Consider the following 18498-nt stretch of genomic DNA (forward strand, 5'->3'; position numbering starts at 1 on the left):
GGGAAAAAAGCCCCATGGAAGTTATTTCGCAACTAAGAACCAAGAAAAACAAAAGAAGGCCCCCTCAATCCCCTCTTTCTGACTGGCTTAAACTGACTTGCACCACTCAGATGTGTTAGTCTCCTCCTCTGTGTGGCTCCTGCATTAGTGAAGGGCTGAAAAATTCACCAAGTCATGTAAGAAAAGGCTGGAAATAAGGAAAAGACCCTTTTCACAGAGGCCAAAATAGGCCAGAGCAGGAACGACCACTTTTCACTCCTCTCTCTCTCTTAAAGACAAGAGAAGAAAACCCAACATAAACACACATGCAAACCCATTTATTCTAGGATCGTGTTTTGTTAATGCAACTTAATTTAATCAAAAATAGAGATGGGGAAGAACAGGAAACAGTGATTTATCCCCGCTCAGAACAAAATAAAACAGGAAACAAACAAACAATTGTTTAGGCTGGCAGCAAAATATGAACATTTCAAAAAGCTCCCTAACCAGGCTTTCCAGGGATTTCAGGTTTTGGTGTTTGTTCCTGTTAGGGCACACCTAAGTTAGAAGGTACACTTTAGAGGGAATCTTAAACTGATAAATAACTGACAATGGGACTGTGTAATATATGACCATAATATAAGGCATTTCTCTTAAGTTCTCACAGGTGAAAGTACATGCCAGTGGATACTGGAATTGCACATCTTATCTCAGATATTGCAGAGGAGGCAGTTTTTAAATTCAATACCAACTTATATATCCTTTGCCAAGGTGCAGTGCATGTGCTACTTTCTCCTTAGCATATTTATATTCTCACGGCAGCTTAAAATTTTGTGTTAAGAACAGTACAACATGTTAGTCACTCTGCAGAATATCACAATTTTGAGGGAGTGTGCACATTTCAGATAACTTTAAAAAAACTACCCTATTTTCCACATATAAGGCCTGATTTTGTTTAATCAGCCAAGAATTTAAATTATTTTTTTTCCTTTATAATTTGAAGATTCTTCCCACCTCTGTAATCTCAAACAGAAGAGAGAAACACTATTTTGTGTAACGCAGTTTTGGGGGGCTTTCCAAATTAATAAAGAGATAGTATTAAAAGACTCAAATTCCTAAACAGTGGCCAAGCTAATCCTTCTTTTTCACTGTATCATTGAAGAAGTTGACAGGTTTTTTTCTGACCAGTTTCAGGGTCTTATTTCCAAAAGATATTTCATTGTTTTCATAAATCTGAAGACAAAGCACCAACCCAAATAAACATTTGTTAGGAAGTTTACTTCAGGATGTCCTTGCTGGGGTTGGAAATATCAAATGACTAACCCCAAAATATGTCGTTATTTTAAATTTTATATTGAAAAACAAGAGGCCAGTCTGTCAGAAAAACAACAAAACTCTGCTCAATGTAAGGAAGTATTTGCATTCAGTGAACCTTTTCAACTTGAAAGAGATTTTTCCCCAAACTTTGCAGTTGAAAAAAGAGCAGCAGCAAACACCCAAGTTCTTTCCCACTCTCACCCATCAGCGAGGGTTATGAAAATGTTCCCATCAAGGCACTAAGGGGGAAGAACCATATGGTTTTAATTGCAGTTATTTTTTGTAATTACAGAAGAAAATAAGCAAGGAGTGCCAAGCAGCCTACTAAAGCTCCAGACACAGCACCAGCGTCCTGGGCTCAGGACCTCAAGGAGCAGAAGACACCAAAGGCACCCAGACCCAACGAGCTGCAACAGTCTCTTACTCCTCTGGGCCTTTCTGCTCATTCTCCTGCCCACCACCCACCCAGAGACATCATTCACACAAAGGCTGTGAGGAAGAGGAGGAGCTGACAGTCCTCTCTCCACCCAGCCAGAATCTGGGGGCTCCATGGAAATGAATGACCAGCTCTGACAATCCTAACAAAGTCGTTTCTGTCAGGACTGACACCCAAGAGTCGAACTGCATCTCCCTAGAAAAGCTGTCTGCCTTTGGTGCCAAGAGTCCTTCCATATTTTAAGAGAAGCACTTTTGACAAAGCAGCAGGCAAATCATTTTGTCCAAAGCACTGAGTACCACAACACACATCAGAGCTGGAAACCTTCTGAACTTTGGCAAAAAACTTCATTTTCTACAAGTAGCCCCTCTCCCTTACTGCTCCACCAGAAGAAGGGAGAAAGAGCAAACCAGTGTGAAGTTGGAATAGAGGAAAGAAAAATCATTTTCTCCAGCATCCATCACCTGTGACAGGTTAGAATATCCATCAGAGACCTGAAACATTTAAAAGCTCCAAGTTTATCCTGTGTACCACCATAATAACTCAGACACAAGCCCTTCAAAGCTGGGACAAACAGAGCACCTGAAGAGTCTCATCTTCATTAACACGAGAGGGAGATGAGACTAAACACAGTGAAGGTGAAAGCACAAACAGACCCAGCGCCTGCCATCATGGGGAGGCTTGGCAACTCCTGGAACAGCAGGAGGAGTGTGTACACTGGGCTGCCACAAAAATACCCAGCATGAACTAACTGATAAACATCTCCCCATCTGACAGTGACAGAGCCTGACAACTTACTGAGGTGCTTTATCTTTAGCTGTGTAATTTCATCAGCTTTACAACAGTCTCACTGCTTACACTTTCATATCCTGAAATGAGAGATGAGCCTGCTGGGAAGGTAAGATAGCAATGTTCATGCTCAGGAAATTAAAGCTACCCAGTATCTATTTTAATCATCATCAGGATACTTGCTTCTACTATAAAACTTATAAACTACTTTTTTTTTTTTTTAAATCTCATTTAAAGAGGAAAAGAACATTCAGGAAACAACCTTACCTATCATTCAGCATTACTCAGCCTGAGATTTTAAGTCATATACTGTCTGTATTCATCATCCAAACTTTAACTCTTACATTGCTACTTGGGAAGTGTTGGCAAAACAACCTAGCAAATACTGGCAAAACAATAAGTTTGTCAAGAACTAGAACATTCTCGGTCTTATATATTCCACATTTGCACAACAAGTATGACAGCAGTAAATAAAATTATAATAATTTTACATAATTCAAGGGTCCCCCCAGCTGCTCAATTACACTGTAAACAACTGGCTAAATAGTTGCTTAATTTCTGATCTTACAAATGCAGTCTCAAACATGTAAAAACACAGCATTCAACAACATGCCCCATTCTCTGTATTTTATTGTCATCATCCACCTGCACCCCCATCTGCTATCTCATAACTTCCACATTGAAGTTTTTCAGCCCTCACAAGTGCAGTAATGGCCAAGCTTTATTAACACTTCTGACTGGACTCCAGAGGAGCTGGGCTCACCTCTCAGTTTATTCTCACACCAAGTCATTCAGAGCTGTAGCACTCCAGCACGGTAATGCTCAGTTGTTGTGATGGAAGCACACACCAAGTCAGACCCCTCAGGTACCCAGAACATTCAGATCCCTTTGTTACCCACCTAAACAACTCACAAGAAGTGCTAAAAAAGCAAATGAGACCTTACCATCACTTGCAGAGAACAGCCCTCTTCCTCCAGCTTGAGACTCGAGGGCCCTAATCTAACATGTCGTGTCTGGGTTTGTCGCTGTTGTTCCCCACCCCCACAACCAACCGCTTGCAGCTGTTTCCACTTTGTAAAGCAAGTTAAATTCTCTGTGTGCCACTGAAAACCACGTACACCTGACCATTGGCTCGTTATCACATCCTCTCAGAGCCTGAGATCCACCTCACAACTCCCGACCCAGTCAAAATTTAAGCATGTGGAGTGTGTGACGTGCTCACCACTGCCCAGGCCGAGGCACCACACCGTAGATAAAAATGTCATGGGGAATATTTGCTGGGTCTTTTCACGCTACTAGCAGAAAAACTTCTAAAAAAAAAAACAAAGGCAAAGAAGCAGCTTACCCTCAGAGGGTGGACCCTGAGTCATCTAACACAGACTAATTTGTCAGGTGTTTATTTCTTTACTTTCTTACATGATGAAGAACTAGGCTGCCCACTTATTCCAGCTAACTATTACTACTGGCCAATGGGTCAGGTCCCACCTGTTTTTTGGGGGGAAAAAAAGCAAAAAGCTGCACAAATTCCTCTGGCCTTCCAGTATCCCTGGGTCTGCTCTGCTAGGAATAGGTTAATTCAACTCTAGTTGAGAAATACAGAACCATTTCAAGTTTAACACACAGAGAAATAGAAAAAGAAAAAAGGCTGTATTGATGGTATTGGTGTTCTGGAGTACCAGTTATAACCTGCCCTCTTCAGAGGGCAAATACAAATTACAGTGCTGATCTCTAGCAGGCACGTTGCAAAACACAAGTTTTGCCATCAGCTTTCACTGGGCTAAGAGTCTTCCAAATATCTGCAACTATTCATCCAGAACAAACACCCAAAGGTTCTTTGCCAAAACAAACCGTGCAATAATTGGCTAATCACGACATCAGTTTTAATGACACCAACAATGAGCCTGCTGTTCAAAGGTCTATTGTGTACTCACTTCTCAAGAGAAACCAGCTCATTAAGTGCTAAATTATCCATCCAACTACCCCCTTTCACTTTTACTGGCAAGCGAAATGGTGAGAGGAGAATCTGAGCTGCCACCTGATTCAAAGTACTCCAGCTGGCTGCATTCCCATTTTTTTGTTAGAGGGAAAATTGTTCCCTATTACTGTATATCCTTCAAATGAACCAGAGTTTCTTCTATTACTGCTGTTTGACACTGTTTACAATCCCTCTTTATAATGTGGACTGAAAGTCTTTCTTGAGCAAATACCTTTGTATGAAGTAAAGCAGCACATGCACTAAAAAAAAACCTGATTACATTTACCAGATATTAGAGAATTATTAATCTCATCTCCATAATGTTTCTAGCTGCAAAGTATGCAAGGAGAAGCACAGTAGGTCAGTCAGCACATCAGCCCTGCATGAGGGAGACAGATATCATAGCATTGTTTCCATGTTGGCAGAACACTGTACTTTTCAGGTTATACTTCCCAGTGAGATGCCCAAGATGCATAACTTAAGCTCTCTTAAGCTTTTACCCACTGAGGGTACAAATAATAAGAAATTCTAAAGGGATCTCTGTGGTGGGTGAAAGATTTAATTAAAAAGATGAAAGCAACCCCTTTTCTGTATGCAGGCAGTTTTATTTGCTGCTGATGGAATTATCTGCCTACACAAAACCACAAAGTCTGACATATTAGCCAGATTTGCAAAGAAGAAAGTAAATACAAAATAAATAAACAACTATGTAGAATTTGAGAAGCTGCCCAAAATATCAAAAACCTAGCATGTGAGATTTTGTACACATTAGTGCTGACTTCTCTGATTCTTCATTCCTACCATACAAAACCCTGATAAAACCATGTCTACCCCACCTGAGCAGGGTGGGAAATTGCTGTGAAGCCAAAGGACAACGCTGGCACGCATAACAAGGAGGATCAGTTGTCCACCAATAAATCTTAATTAAAAAACATTGCTACCTGGACAAGTAAAGTTTTGGAACTGCCTTCCAAAATAAACAGCTGGTGCAAATAGCTGTACTCGTTAGGGTAGAAATTAAGAGATATTTTAGGAGTGTTTGATCTTTCACAGTGACCTTCTTGGATAATAAGAGCCTTCTTTTTTCATCTCTATCATAAGATCACAATTCTCCAACAAGTTAAGTTTGTGATTGCCTGCATTATAAATCACTGCAGTGAGTACAGTGCCATGGAGAAGTGAACCAGAGCACAGAGTTCAGAAATAAGCACAGTTTTGTTTACAGCTCATTGTCAAAGAGCTTTAGGATGGTCATCTCTGAACAGAATGATACCCTGAAGTCCAACATTGGCTTTTGGTTCTACTGAGAGTATGTTCTTTATAACATCACAGCACTCAGAGAAATATTAACCACTACACAGTATTTCAGAATACAAGAAACAATATATGAGATACTAGATAACTTCACAAAATCATTTCATGTTAATACTGAAAAGGCTTTGCTTGTTAAACAAAAAGACCTCCACCTGCAGTGCTCACAGCACGTGTGTTAAACCAGCATTTAGACAGTGATTGGAACAACGTTCACGTTACAAGGAGTGAATACAAAACACAAATAACTTATAACTGCTGACAAACAAAAATACTGCACTGTCGAACACGTGATCTCCTGCTCTGGTGTATTCTGCATTTTAGATCTCATAGTTTCTGAATTTCCTCAGCAGGTCTGATGGAGCATCACCTGACCAGCGGAAACGCAAGTGCCAGTAATTTCCCTCGGAAAATCCTGAGAAAGAAAAAGAGAAAGGCAAGTAAGGTATCATAAATTAAGTAAAAAATTAAGTTGTCTGAAATAATACTTGATAGTCTTCCCCAAAAAAAAGTAAATAAAAAATTGGTCACTTCCAGTGCTCCTGACCAGCAGGGTCAGAAGTCTTGACACGTTTGAACAAGAACTCAAACACCAAACTTCAAAGTATAGATCAGCTGGGAAGAGTCCAAAAGAGAACAGCAAGAACAACAGCAGTCTACAAAAGAGGATTCACAAAATTAAACTGAACCAATTGCATTGGCTTAATCTAAAGAAGAAGAGACAGATGGTGACATGATAAATCTGCCAGTTAATACTAAAATGTGATTTTCTTATATCAGGAAAATGAAACCTATTAGCAGAATTAGTGTTAAAATCTCTTATTCAGGGTGAAAGAGCTATGTTGAGTTGTAGTCTGTAATTTGTACAGACCAGCAGACAGGAACTGAAAATATCACAGTTTAAAAGTGGAATCCAATGCAGCAATTTTTCCTGGATCAAAACAAAATCATTATCAACATTCTAACATTAAGTATAAACACTGAAGTACATATAGACCCTCTCAAATAAATATAATATCAACATTTATTAATGTAAATATATGCCTATTGGATAAATTAAGTAGGTGCTTGATGGGTTTGATATTTTTCCCATTCAAATATCTGGAAATTAAATTAAAACTTAAAAAAAAAAAACAACCCTGAGAAAGAAGATGCCTGCAAAGAAAATTCACCATTACAAGAAACAGGATGATTTTTTCTTTACTTCAAAATTTTACTGTTCTACAAGGGATATAGTGATGATTTAATTACCAAAAAAGGGCAAACAGTGTGAAGTTATAGAGCATAATTTTTCAATATCAAGTTTTCGGTCAGGCCTGACATACATTTGTTTGCATAATTTTCTCATCTATTTTCTGCATTCCACAAGTGGTTGGGATTGCTATCCTCACAGCTGAACTTAATTTCCTGTTTGATCAAATTGGGAAAAAAAAATTACAGGACTTTGTTTAATAATAGTTCTCTGATAATATAAACCTAAGATTATGAAACTCCTGAAGGATCAGGCAGAACAGAGGGTGGCTGTTGTGGTAAGTAATCTTTGATCAGGCACACTGACCTAAACAACAGACAGAAGTACTGACTGGGTAGGTGACACTTTTGAAATACACATTTATTCTGGTTGTATGCACTATTTTAAACCTGTTTGAATACAAAAGAAGCCTCAAATTTTAGACCTCATTAACTCATCAGATGCAAACTGCTCAAAAGGAATAAATACTGGATAGAAAACAAAACCTAAATATTTTACTCAATAGTTTTAAAAGTTATTTTTTTAAAAAGTCACTGAAAATAACAGCCTTTTTTAAAATTTTTCCTTTTCATATAGCAGCAAAACTAAACTTTCCATTTTGGTTAAAGCTTTTTTTTTCTTCTTCCTCTCCAGTTTTCTGGCTTTACTAGAAAACAAGTAAGGAAACATGGGGTAAGGAAGAAGAAAGGTCTGAAAACTTCGGAATAAATATTAAAAAGCATAAACCCCCAAACCAAAACTCCAACCCAAAATCATGAAAAAACCTACCAGTTAAACATATTATTCTGAAGGAGAATTGCTCATGATTAAAAGCCCCCATTTCAGGCCAATCCCTGGAAACCACAATTTTCTGTAACTGCTGTTTTCACTTACTTGGGGAGTCTGGATTCTTTGAAGACTGTGGTTTCACATCAGGAATTGCAACATCATCCTGCTCTCTGTTCCCTCCCAACAATCCATCTTCATTGTTTTCTGTCTGGTGGGTCCAAATCTCATTAGTTATGTTGGTATTACTGAAGTCAGGGGCCTCCAGCATTTGGTCCTTCTTACTTTGGACAGCCCAGTGCATTGACTAAAGGAATAAATAACAAGTAACTAATTCCTGTGCTGTAAAAAAGAAGTAATGAACTTTCCTTTCTTATATTGTTGTAATTAATGGTTAAACAAAGCACATATTAAGAGAAGCCTGCAGGTGAATGGACAGGGGAAAGCATGGTTACATGTCACAGCATTGGAGAGGACAGTTTATGTCACATGGGGATGAAGAACAAATGCATCAGATAATTCTAAGGACCTTTCTTCCAGTTTCTTCTGCCAGGAATTCAGACACAAAATTTTTTAAGAGGGCTTGAGTGACTTCAGAAATGTTCTTCTTCAAAGCTGAACTGAACTCAGTTACATGGCATGCTAACAGCAAACACTGAAGCTCAGGCATAAAGCTTTAGTTGAAGAGGCTCAAACTTCTCTCCTAAGCAGAACTGAGGTGGGCAGAACTGACCAAGGAAACTTCTATTCACCTGTCTTAAAATATGACTGTATAGACTTGTAACTATCATTCACTCTAATAAGGCAGAAAAAACCCCAAATATTATGGAATTAAGATCTGCTAGAAACACACTAGCAAAATTATGCGGGAAAACAACCCTCAGAACATCTGCCTCTGTCACAAGTCATCCCACTAGCCCAGCAGAGTCCCTCCAAAGCCCTGTGTGAAGCCCAGGGTTTAAAGGAACCTATCTTCTGGATTTTTCAATGAGCTCTTTCTTTAATCAGATAGCATGAAAACCTATCTGATAAGCAATATACCAAAAGAGAATATATTATAAAAAGGTCCCAGCTTTAATCTAACTCTGAAAAGAAATAAAAGTTTCCCACAAAAACAAGGCATGCTGAAGCATTTGGAAACAGCCCTCCAGTTACTCAAACTTCTGTGCTTAGTGTGCTTAGTATGGCCAGTCTTCGTGAACGAAGATTTGGGAAAGGTCTTTTACCCTTGGAGCCTGTGCAGTGGATTGTTTAGGTGAGACACAGTGTGCGCTGAACTGAGCCCACCCTTTAATCCTGAGGTTCAGCCAGCTCGGACAGTGGCAGTGAGGCCCTCAGGACGTAGGTTTGTTTAGAGTGACCTTCTCCCAGATGGATGGCCTTACAGGGCTGACGGGCTCCATCTGCCCTGGGGGAGTTTCCCTGACCGGGAATCGAACCTGGGCTGCAGAGGTGAGAGTGCTGCATCCTAACCACCAGACCACCAGAGGACCCCCTAAACTCCCTGTAACACACACACAAAAGCAGCAACTTGATAAATTCCCTCTAAAACTACTGGCCTAACGCCCTTCTGTGAAGGGGCTTCTAGAGCCCTGCAATTTTCCCTGCACATCCACAGGGAAGGAATCACTCCATGCTATTGCCATCCCCGGGCCCCACCGCTGCTGGAACTCGTCCCCTCACTCGCTGCACCCTTTTGTCTGGCCCAGCCCTACCTTCCCTTCCTCCTGAAGGCCCAACTTAGACAGCACCAACCGTTTTCACGGAGCTGCTCAGGGCCTCCCACTGCTGGAAGGGGATGGTGATGTGGCTTCGTCGCCAGTAATCGTAGCGCGCCCGGCTCTCTTCGTTAGTGAGAATCTCCTTAGCTTGCTGCAGCTTCTGGAAACTCTCCACTAGAACACAAACCAAAAGGATGCTAAAGCCTGTATTTGTTTGCAAAGCACTGAATTCAGATGCCAACAACGGCCCAGAGCAAACAGAACAGAGGAGGCAGAAGGAGAAGCCAGTCAACGAGGGATATGGTTGTTCTGCTCCCAGCTTGCACAGCTGTGGCTGGTGCTGGGAACACCTTTGGTGGACAGCTCATACCCTTTCAAATGAGGAATAAAATGCTGCTTAGTCTATTGGCTTCAAAAGCTCCTAACTTTAAGCTGAGAGAACCTTATAGAGTACACAGGCAAAAGGCACAAGTCAGCCCTTGCAGACAACCTAGAAAAGGGAAATTAGAGCAACACTCCTTAGAAGGAACACACTTGGATCTACAGAAGCAAGGATGTCAGAGAAAGGTATACCACCAGGAAAACATGAAAAGGGGAAAAACAGACAAGCAGACATTGACAAGCAAGAAGAATAATCTAAAGACAGTTCAAATTAATTAACTTGTGCATTTTGTTAGGTGTGTCCTCTACATATGCTAAAATGTCATCCTGAATACCAGACTGCACGAATGAGAGCTCTCCTTCTTCCCTACAGGGTCATTTCTCATGAAACGGTTACTAAGGATGCAGCTGCATGTTACTATTTGTAGAAGGGTTATAAAGATTTAGACCTTATCTATGACTCACCTATTTACAGTGATCTATTATTCATTTATTCCAGTCTACAAATGAGAGAGATTTCTTTTGAAATACACTATGCCCAAACACTAATCAAAATTGGTAACTACAAATCAAACAAGAGACAACAGGTTGAGGGGCCAGTTCTATTAGGTTTCCTTATAGTGTTACTAGTTTTCAACAAAGAAAAGATCTACTTTAATTACTCTTTATTGAGCTTTAAGCCAATGAAATAAAAAATATAAACTTTTACCAGTAGCATAAAAAGGTATTTAAAGTAAATACAGCATATTCAGTTAAATAGAGCATAAAACACTTCTTCTTGACAAACGAAGCTGGTTTGATATTTGGCATTTGGCCTCTCTGAGCTACTTAGTTTCAATTGATTAGGAGGGAGAGATATGACACAGACCAGGGGTACACAGATAGAACAGGACACTGGAATAATCTCATTTCCCTGCTGCAGTAGCCAGAATTTTCTGCAGGCAAAGTTGATTTCATTGGTACTTGCGCTACCATTTTGAATAAATATTAGTAACCAGGTTACTGTTCATAGGTGGTAGATTGTCTGTCAAACAGCAAATCTCAGGGGGTCTCAAAGTCAAAAATGCCACCTACTTTACTTTTTAAACACCCACAGCCCCCTCCTCTCCTGTGAACTCACTAAGGAAAGGAAAGCCCTGCTTTATAGTTTATAGTTAAACTAATAGGAAGAATCCAAAGAAAAAGTTCCGTGTGATATTTAAAATGAGAAGCATATTAAATTATTCAACAACCAAATTTTGGTGGGGGATCAAAATCACGATCAGAACATAAGAATATAAACTCCTCAGACGTGGGTGAGCACTGACCAGACCTGTCTGTGGTTATGAATGGGTAAGATTGGATCCAAATAATTCAGGTGCTGCTTAGTCCTCACAGCTCAGGTCCCTGCTCTTGGGGGAAAAACAAGCCATGGGGAAAAAAAAAATCCTAAAAAACAAAAAAATCCAACATGTGTCTTCCTGCACTATCACCTAGATGTGTGCAAGTCTTAGAAAAGAATATTAAAAGCTTACTATTTAAGTAGAATATGCTCAGTACACATGATGATTAAAATATATTGAGGGGAAGGAACATTTAACAAAGTTTTAAGGCTGAATTTAGTATCTTGGACATGTTAATTGTTTTTAAACAGGATATAATACATACCTGCTTTGGGGTTTCCAGGATGCTTGTCAGGATGACATTCAAGGGCTTTAATCTTATATTCTGCAAGAATTTGTTCAACCTAAACAGAATATTGAGATTTAAAGTAGTTAAATAGGTAGACACAGAAAAGGTTTTCAAATTTGATTCTTGAAAGTGGCTGGGAAAATTAACTAAGAATGCTGAAAGATTTTGTCCAATTCATTTTTACAACCTTTAGTACAAGCAAAGTAGGTAACAACAACCATCTGCCAGTGACACTGCTTACTTAATTTCATTTTCCATGCACTCAGTCTTCTTTTTATGAAGCTCAGCCATCCAATATGGCAAGTTGGCTCTAAGAAAAATGTGTAAAGGCATTTGACCACCCAGGCAAAATGCCTCACTTCAGCTGCTCTTTACTTTGTTTAATCAACTCTAACTCCTTCTGTACTTCTGAAGATCAAATTGTGGGATTAGGTGGCTTTCTCCATATCCTCTTCATAGGAAATTCAGCCAGCACCACGTGGCTTTTCCACCTTGGATACCCCGTTGTTAGATAACCAGCAGTTCACATTCTTTCTGTCAAGTTAATTTTCTGTGCAAAACGGTTGGCTTGGAATAGATTTATAATCAATATTAGCACATTTATTAGTGAATTACAAGTTCCCACACAGTTTGTAGTACCGTAAAGTATCACGACCACTGGAAAAACAAAGACATAGCAACAGTTAACAAAATACAGGAAACCACTGGAGTGGACATCAGCTTAGATTTTCAAATGTTTAGTGCTTTTCCAAGTATCTTTCTGCTTATTGCAATTTAGAAGCCAAAACTTCTTTATATCCTTCCAGCACAGCTTAAGCTTTCACAACAATTCACCCTGAGGTATCAATTAGTTACTATTCTTTCCCATACAAGAAAGGCTGTTTATATAAATTCCTCATCCTTCAAACCATGAGAGCCACATACAATTTAAATTATTTCTTTCAAAATTAAGGCTCATAACATTTTTCCTTTAGAATAAAATCACAGTTCACTCAACTAGCTGGCCAAATTTTGTTGGCATATGCTGGGAAAAAATGTGGTCTGTGGTGGTATCTTAAGAATTCTACATTTTCCCTCTTCTCAGTGGCTTCTTCTGGAGGAGCAGATGTATTTCCAGTCAGTACAACACTTAAGAACACATATATGCTACAGAGAACTTGATGAAGCTGGTTACTGTATAGCCAGCTACCATCTCAAAAGTTACTTAAGGGGGAACTTCACAGTTAAAATCTGTACAGTAGCAGAGGAAGTCTGTGCTGCTACTTGACTGCAGGTACAAAGGAGCGTGGCTGCAAAACACTTGTAATGCTCCACATTTCTGTTAGACCTTAGCAGTGCTGTGCAGCATCCCGAGGGGAGCTGATCCCGGGGCTCAGTCAGCCTGTGACCTCACCATGGCAAAAACAAGGCAGCAACATCTGCTGCTTCTCTCAACAAACAGTACTTGACAGCTTGTTTTTCAGGGCCCACTAGCATTTATTCCAGCTTTTTAATTTCATTTTAAGCAACTTGAAAAATCGTTATCAGGTGTACTTGAACTGCTCGTTAATTGCTAAGATCTTAAGGAACTGGTGTGAGGTAGAAAATGAGAAACAGCATCTGCGAAACAAGCCTGCACGGAGACCTGAGCACTGCCCTCTGCTGGGATCCCTTCTGGGAGTTTCCTCAGGAAAAGCTTTACGTTTCCTCCTGAGACACAACGAAGATGTCTCCTCTTGACCTTTACCCTTGACCACTAGGACAGGCGAGAGCTTAAATTTAGTGGGCAAAATACAGCTTTTACTCCCACTGAATACATCTTTCATTACAGCAGAGTAATCAAAGCTCCTTTTCCAAAACAGAAAGACAATTCCAGTTAATATAACAGTTAGATTTAAAAAAAAAAAATTAGCATACCAGACTTTCAAAAAAATGTTATACAGACACCTTTAGAATGAAGCACACTTGTTTTACCTACAAATCACTCAACAATTGCTTAGCTAGATGTCTCATTATAAAGAACACATCTGCTACCGAAACAAATTAGTAAAGCTGGTATTTTAATGTCATTAAAAATAGCACTTAAAACCAGTAACATGATGAACAAAAAAGAGATATTGTTTTTGGTTTTCCTCTGAACCAATGAATACGGTTTAAAAAACGTGAAATATGTACAGGGCCTGAGAAACTCAGCAGCGTTATCAGTGCCCTATAGCTATATAAACATTCATCGTATTAGCAGCATATTAATAGCTTCTTTTCAATTTTCAGAACCGGTAACATATTCCAAAATATTATTTGGATGCTGTCACATGTATGCAGTTGGCTCGTGATTCGTAACCATACCACTCGTTGATCCACACTAACAAATAAACCATTATTTCGGCTGTATCCGTAGCACACTCCTGTTCTACAGGGTACTTTTAACCTCATTCTGGGCTCTTCACGTCGGTGCACACATCAGAAAACGGAGCTTTCCTAGGGAGATGCTACAAGTGGCAAGAAAGAAGGTTCGCCAGGCATTTCAGCCCGTCCTGCCCGCAAATCCCCCGCGGACACATCCAAACTGTGATTAACCGGGGGGGCGAGGGAAGGTTCTTACCGTCGACAGCTCGTCGCATCCCAGCAAGTTGTAGTAATCCTCCAAATCCTCCGCGCTGCAGTTCAGAATCGCATCCATCGGCACTGCTCCCGCGGGCTTTTTCCAGCCGGCACAGAGGCTGGAGAACACAATATCAATTCAGAGCTCACACGGGACTTTAAATCAGCCCAGGGCAACAGGCAGCTCCCTCGCCGCTCTCCAGCTCTCTCCGGCGCTGCGGAGCGCTGGCAGCTGACACGCAGGGATCACGGGAGCTCTCGGCTGCCATTGGGCCCTGCACGATGCCAACCCTCCTGCACAACCTGCTCCCAGCAATGCTCCCTGGGATTTGTAGTTGCCAGAGTCACCTCAACGCTAAACTGAGGATCCCGCCCAGCCCAGAGTCCTGGGCACTGACCGAGTCCTGGCCGAGATTGCGCTCACGCCAGTACCTGTGTGACACCTGCACACCGTGCACAGGCTTAAAGGCTTCCCTGCCCCTCAGCCTACTCAAATACATCTGCTGCTCGATTTTTAATTGCAACTTTTGCCACAGTTTTTGACAAGGGGATTAAATGGGTAATTATAGAAAAGAGTATGGAATACATCCAAAACAATGATTATAGGGTACTGACCTTGCCAGTCTGTCAGTCACCTCAACAAAAATGGGGCAATCGACTCTCCAAGGCTTCCTCGGGTACATACACACCACTCCTCAAAACCAAATAGCTCCCGTGTATCTGACAAAATTAAAACTATCCAAAGGCATTATACTATTATCAAATTAAACAGGGACTCTTCCTCATGCTAAATTACTTTCAAATTGTGTACTGAAGGTCTGTACTGCGTGCAAACACGTTCCTTGTAAAACTCATTTTACACTGAAGTGAAACACCTTTAATTTTGAACTATGATTAGTGACCAAGGCCTCAGCCCAGCAAAGACTACAGACACAACTGGTGTCTTCCATGATCTGTTATTTCAGAAGATTACTTCCCAGGTGTAATACCAACCACGTGCTGAAGCGTTTCCTCCGGAGTCTCAGCAACTCTGTTTATACTTTTCCCATCCCTGCAGGAGCTTTGTAATCCAAGATGCTTCATGTCATTAAATATTGCTGATTGTTTAAACTAATACTTAAAACAGATGCCTTCAGTAGGTACACAATTGTAGATGCAGTGACTTTGCAGGGCAGCCTGTGCAGAACAGATCCCCAGGGTGTGACCAAGGCTGGGACAGGTATGTGTGAATCAATGAAGGACCCAGTGGCCATTCAGAGCTGTTTATGAATAACAAATATATAATTTTTGCATTTACAAGTGCTTTCCTTTATTATCTACATTATTACTGTTCTGCAATGACATTTATTATTAGTCTTCCACTGCTTTCTCTTCAAGGTAGTATTGTCTCAAGTTTTCTAGTTTTACTGGATGTTTAGATAGCTTACTGAGATTACAAACTATATAAAGTACATGAAAACAAGCAATAATATTAAAAGACAAAGCACAAGCCTCGATGAAACCATTTAAATCTGTTATAAAATTCTACCATCATATTTCTCTGAGTGAAAAAAATGACAGAAATGCTTTTTCAACTTGAAGTAGAAGAATTAGCAGTTACAAATCTGTCTCCACCCATTAAATTAAATTCATAACTTAATAATAAATCAGAAAAGTATAGAAAATAAATTAAAGCCTTTCAGCAAGAGAATATGTAAATATTTAAATAGAATGTACTTTGGGGAGGACAAAAAACAAACAGCTGTCCCTCCTCCCAACAGCATTCCTGACATCCCTTTCTTTTCCAAGTATTCCTTGCATATTTGCCAAAGGTGAAAGGGAAGGCTCTTTAACCCTTTTCCAGTCCAGCTTTCAGGGGTTATTTTTGTGGAGCTGCAGGCCCAAGAGCTGGATTCCAGTGACAAACCCCCAAGACTTGGAAGTTGCTCGTTCCCGGGGAATGTGCTCGCTGAAGCCCTGGTCCCATCTGTACTCACCTGCTGAGGCCAAACAAAAAAGGGCTTTGATCCAAACTGCAGCAGTGCCCACAGCTGTGCCCCTGCCCCCTGGACACCCCCAGGCCTTGGGGCACAAAGGGCCTGAAGGTTTGTGTACAGAGGACACAAAACACTGACACTGAATATCAACTCAGCCTTCTACTGCTCCTCCTGACTTCAGTGGGGCAACTCCCACAGCACCATCAAAAAGGAGAACAAGAGAACCTGTACGTAATATACAGGAAAAAAACCCCAAAGATTAGCCCCAGGACATAAAGTTTATTTGAAATGGAATCACAGCACAGGACATGGCACATATTATTGCCTGCACACGCTGTGGTTAGTGTTGCTCAGGAGGTACAAACAGTTCTGGAAGTGAGGAAATCTTGTATTTGTTCTCTGTACCCAACCACCACCAAACCACACCTATTCAGTCCTAGCACAGACCAACAGTTTTGCTCGTTTAGAGCCAAGTGCGGAACTAAATTCTGGTTCAGTATAACAGGACGTTTACCAACACCTTGTAAAAGTCAAAAATGGCCCTTTAAATAAAGCAGCAAGATCTGGAAATCTATTTGAATTTATTCCTCTAAATACACCAGATCTTCCAGGACCACTTCTTCTCAACTGACTTCAGTGGTTTTGCTTCCTCAGGGCAGAGTGCACATTTACAAGTTCAAGGCACAACATAACTCATTTGAGTTTTGCATTTCATGCTCCATCCCTGTCCCCACACAAGCTCAGAGAAGCAGAAATAAAAGAGGACCCAAGCACTGCCAAACAGACTTCCCAAACTAAGGGTAACTACTGCAACACCATTATTACTGTGATAAATGTCTGCAATATCAGAGGCAGCTTTAGGATCCTCAAGTCACTCCCTCACCAATACCTTCAGATGCTATATCTACATCACTTACAGATTTTCTTCCTTAGAACACAGTCTTCACATAAATAACCACCAAAACAAGAACATTAAAGCCCCACCTCTCCTTTATATGCTGACAAAACCACCTTGCATGTGCTTCTTAAGAAATCTGATTCTTGCCTCAGCTTCAGTAAGGAAGAAGAATGCTTGCATATAAATTTGAACAGAATAATAAAAACTATCTGATTCACATCTGGTTTCTCAGCAGCTTGTTTTGAGACAGTGTGGAAAATGGTAGGTATGTATTTTTCAGGGTTGTTAATACCTGAAAGAACCACACAAAAAAAAATAATTCCCTCCCCTACAAATACATAGACCACCCATAAAGTCAGTTATCTATAAAATAATGCCTTTCAAAGCCAAAACCCATGTGACAACAATCTCAAGCCAGATCTTTTAAAAGCTGTCAGCTATCAAGGCCTGAAAGGAGGAAATTCTACCTGTGTAATCTGGGTCTTGTCACTAAACCTAGGGATTCCATTGTACTAAATTCACTAAAACTCTTCTGCAAACAGCTTGTGATGTTGAGCAGCAACATTAAAAAAAACTTAAATTTGTAGCCGAGTTGCCTCCAGCCCAGCCCCAGGGGCAGAAAGCAGCGCTCCACCACGGGCAGCCCAGGCGCGGTACCTCCGTGTCTGCCGCGCGGTGACGGCCCCGCTTCGGCATCACGGTACGGCCCCGAGGACCGCCCCTACAGATCACAGAACGAGAGAGATCGCTAGAAAACCAGCGGGCACCACAGAGACCAGCACCCCTCCAGGGCACGTGGGAACGAATGAACTTGGGGCTGCTATTAGAGCAAGTCCAGGAGCCGTTGTTCAGACGGGCGCTGACCCCACAGAAGGCTCCTGCAGCTCGGGAGCACTGCGGCACAAAATCCCAGAAGACAGGGGGCTAAGGTGTTATCCCAGAAGACAGGGGGCTAAGGTGTTATCCCAGAAGACAGGGGGCTAAGGTGTTATCCCAGAGGACAGGGGGCTAAGGTGTTATCCCAGAGGACAGGGGGCTAAGGTGTTGTGTTATCCCAGAAGACAAGGGGCAGTACCTTCGAGCATGCCGACCGTGAGCCCGAGGTGCCGGCGCACACCGTCCCCGGGCAGGCACAGGGCACGGACGGCAGGGAGAAGCAGGGGAAGGCAGGGGAAGGCAGGGGGAGGCAGGGGGAGGCAGGGGGAGGCAGGGAACAGCAAGGGACGGCAGAGGGAAGCAGGGGACGGCAGAGGGAAGCAGGGGACGGCAGAGGGCAGCCGGAGCGGCCGCGGGCCGAGCCGTCCTTGGGCGGCCCCTCAGGGCCGCGGTGACAGGAGCGCCTGTGGGGAATGGGGGGAGCCGCAGGCAGCGCGCGCGGTCACGTGCCCCGGTGTGTTGTTTGCCGCGGTCACGTGCCGCGGTCACGTGCCGCGGCGCTGCCCGCGGC

General features: G+C 41.6%; 1 protein-coding gene and 1 long non-coding RNA gene across 3 annotated transcripts; one reads left to right on the plus strand and one right to left on the minus strand.

Annotated features, from left to right (window-relative positions):
- Nucleotides 1-302: 302 nt before the first annotated feature.
- On the minus strand, nt 303-18438 carry DNAJC12 (DnaJ heat shock protein family (Hsp40) member C12). Of its 2 annotated transcripts, XM_051800348.1 has the most exons (7): nt 18127-18244; nt 14793-14871; nt 14179-14296; nt 11574-11652; nt 9580-9719; nt 7933-8131; nt 303-6222 (listed from the first exon to the last, which is right to left on the minus strand). In XM_051800348.1, the coding sequence occupies exons 1-7, from the start codon at nt 18134-18136 to the stop codon at nt 6128-6130; spliced, it is 720 nt and encodes a 239-aa protein (XP_051656308.1). In that variant the 5' UTR covers nt 18137-18244; the 3' UTR covers nt 303-6127. The 2 variants fall into 2 exon arrangements, with proteins under 2 accessions (XP_051656308.1, XP_051656309.1); XM_051800349.1 differs by lacking the exon at nt 14793-14871 and having other exon boundaries at nt 18127-18438.
- On the plus strand, nt 14497-14914 carry LOC127476893 (uncharacterized). Its single transcript, XR_007906767.1, has 2 exons — nt 14497-14613; nt 14784-14914. It is a non-coding gene; the product is annotated as an uncharacterized LOC127476893 (long non-coding RNA).
- Nucleotides 18439-18498: the final 60 nt, after the last annotated feature.

Source organism: Manacus candei, unplaced genomic scaffold (genome assembly GCF_025592945.1).
Source record: "Manacus candei isolate 608988 ecotype Guabito, Panama unplaced genomic scaffold, ASM2559294v1 h1tg000050l, whole genome shotgun sequence".
Taxonomy (NCBI): Eukaryota; Metazoa; Chordata; class Aves; order Passeriformes; family Pipridae; genus Manacus; species Manacus candei.

Coding starts and splice junctions, on each gene's coding strand:
- DNAJC12 (XM_051800348.1), bottom strand. Junction 14,297..14,792: donor GTGACTGACAGACTGGCAAG/GTCAGTACCCTA, acceptor TGTGTTCTCCAG/CCTCTGTGCCGGCTGGAAAA. Junction 11,653..14,178: donor GATGCGACGAGCTGTCGACG/GTAAGAACCTTC, acceptor TATTCTGTTTAG/GTTGAACAAATTCTTGCAGA.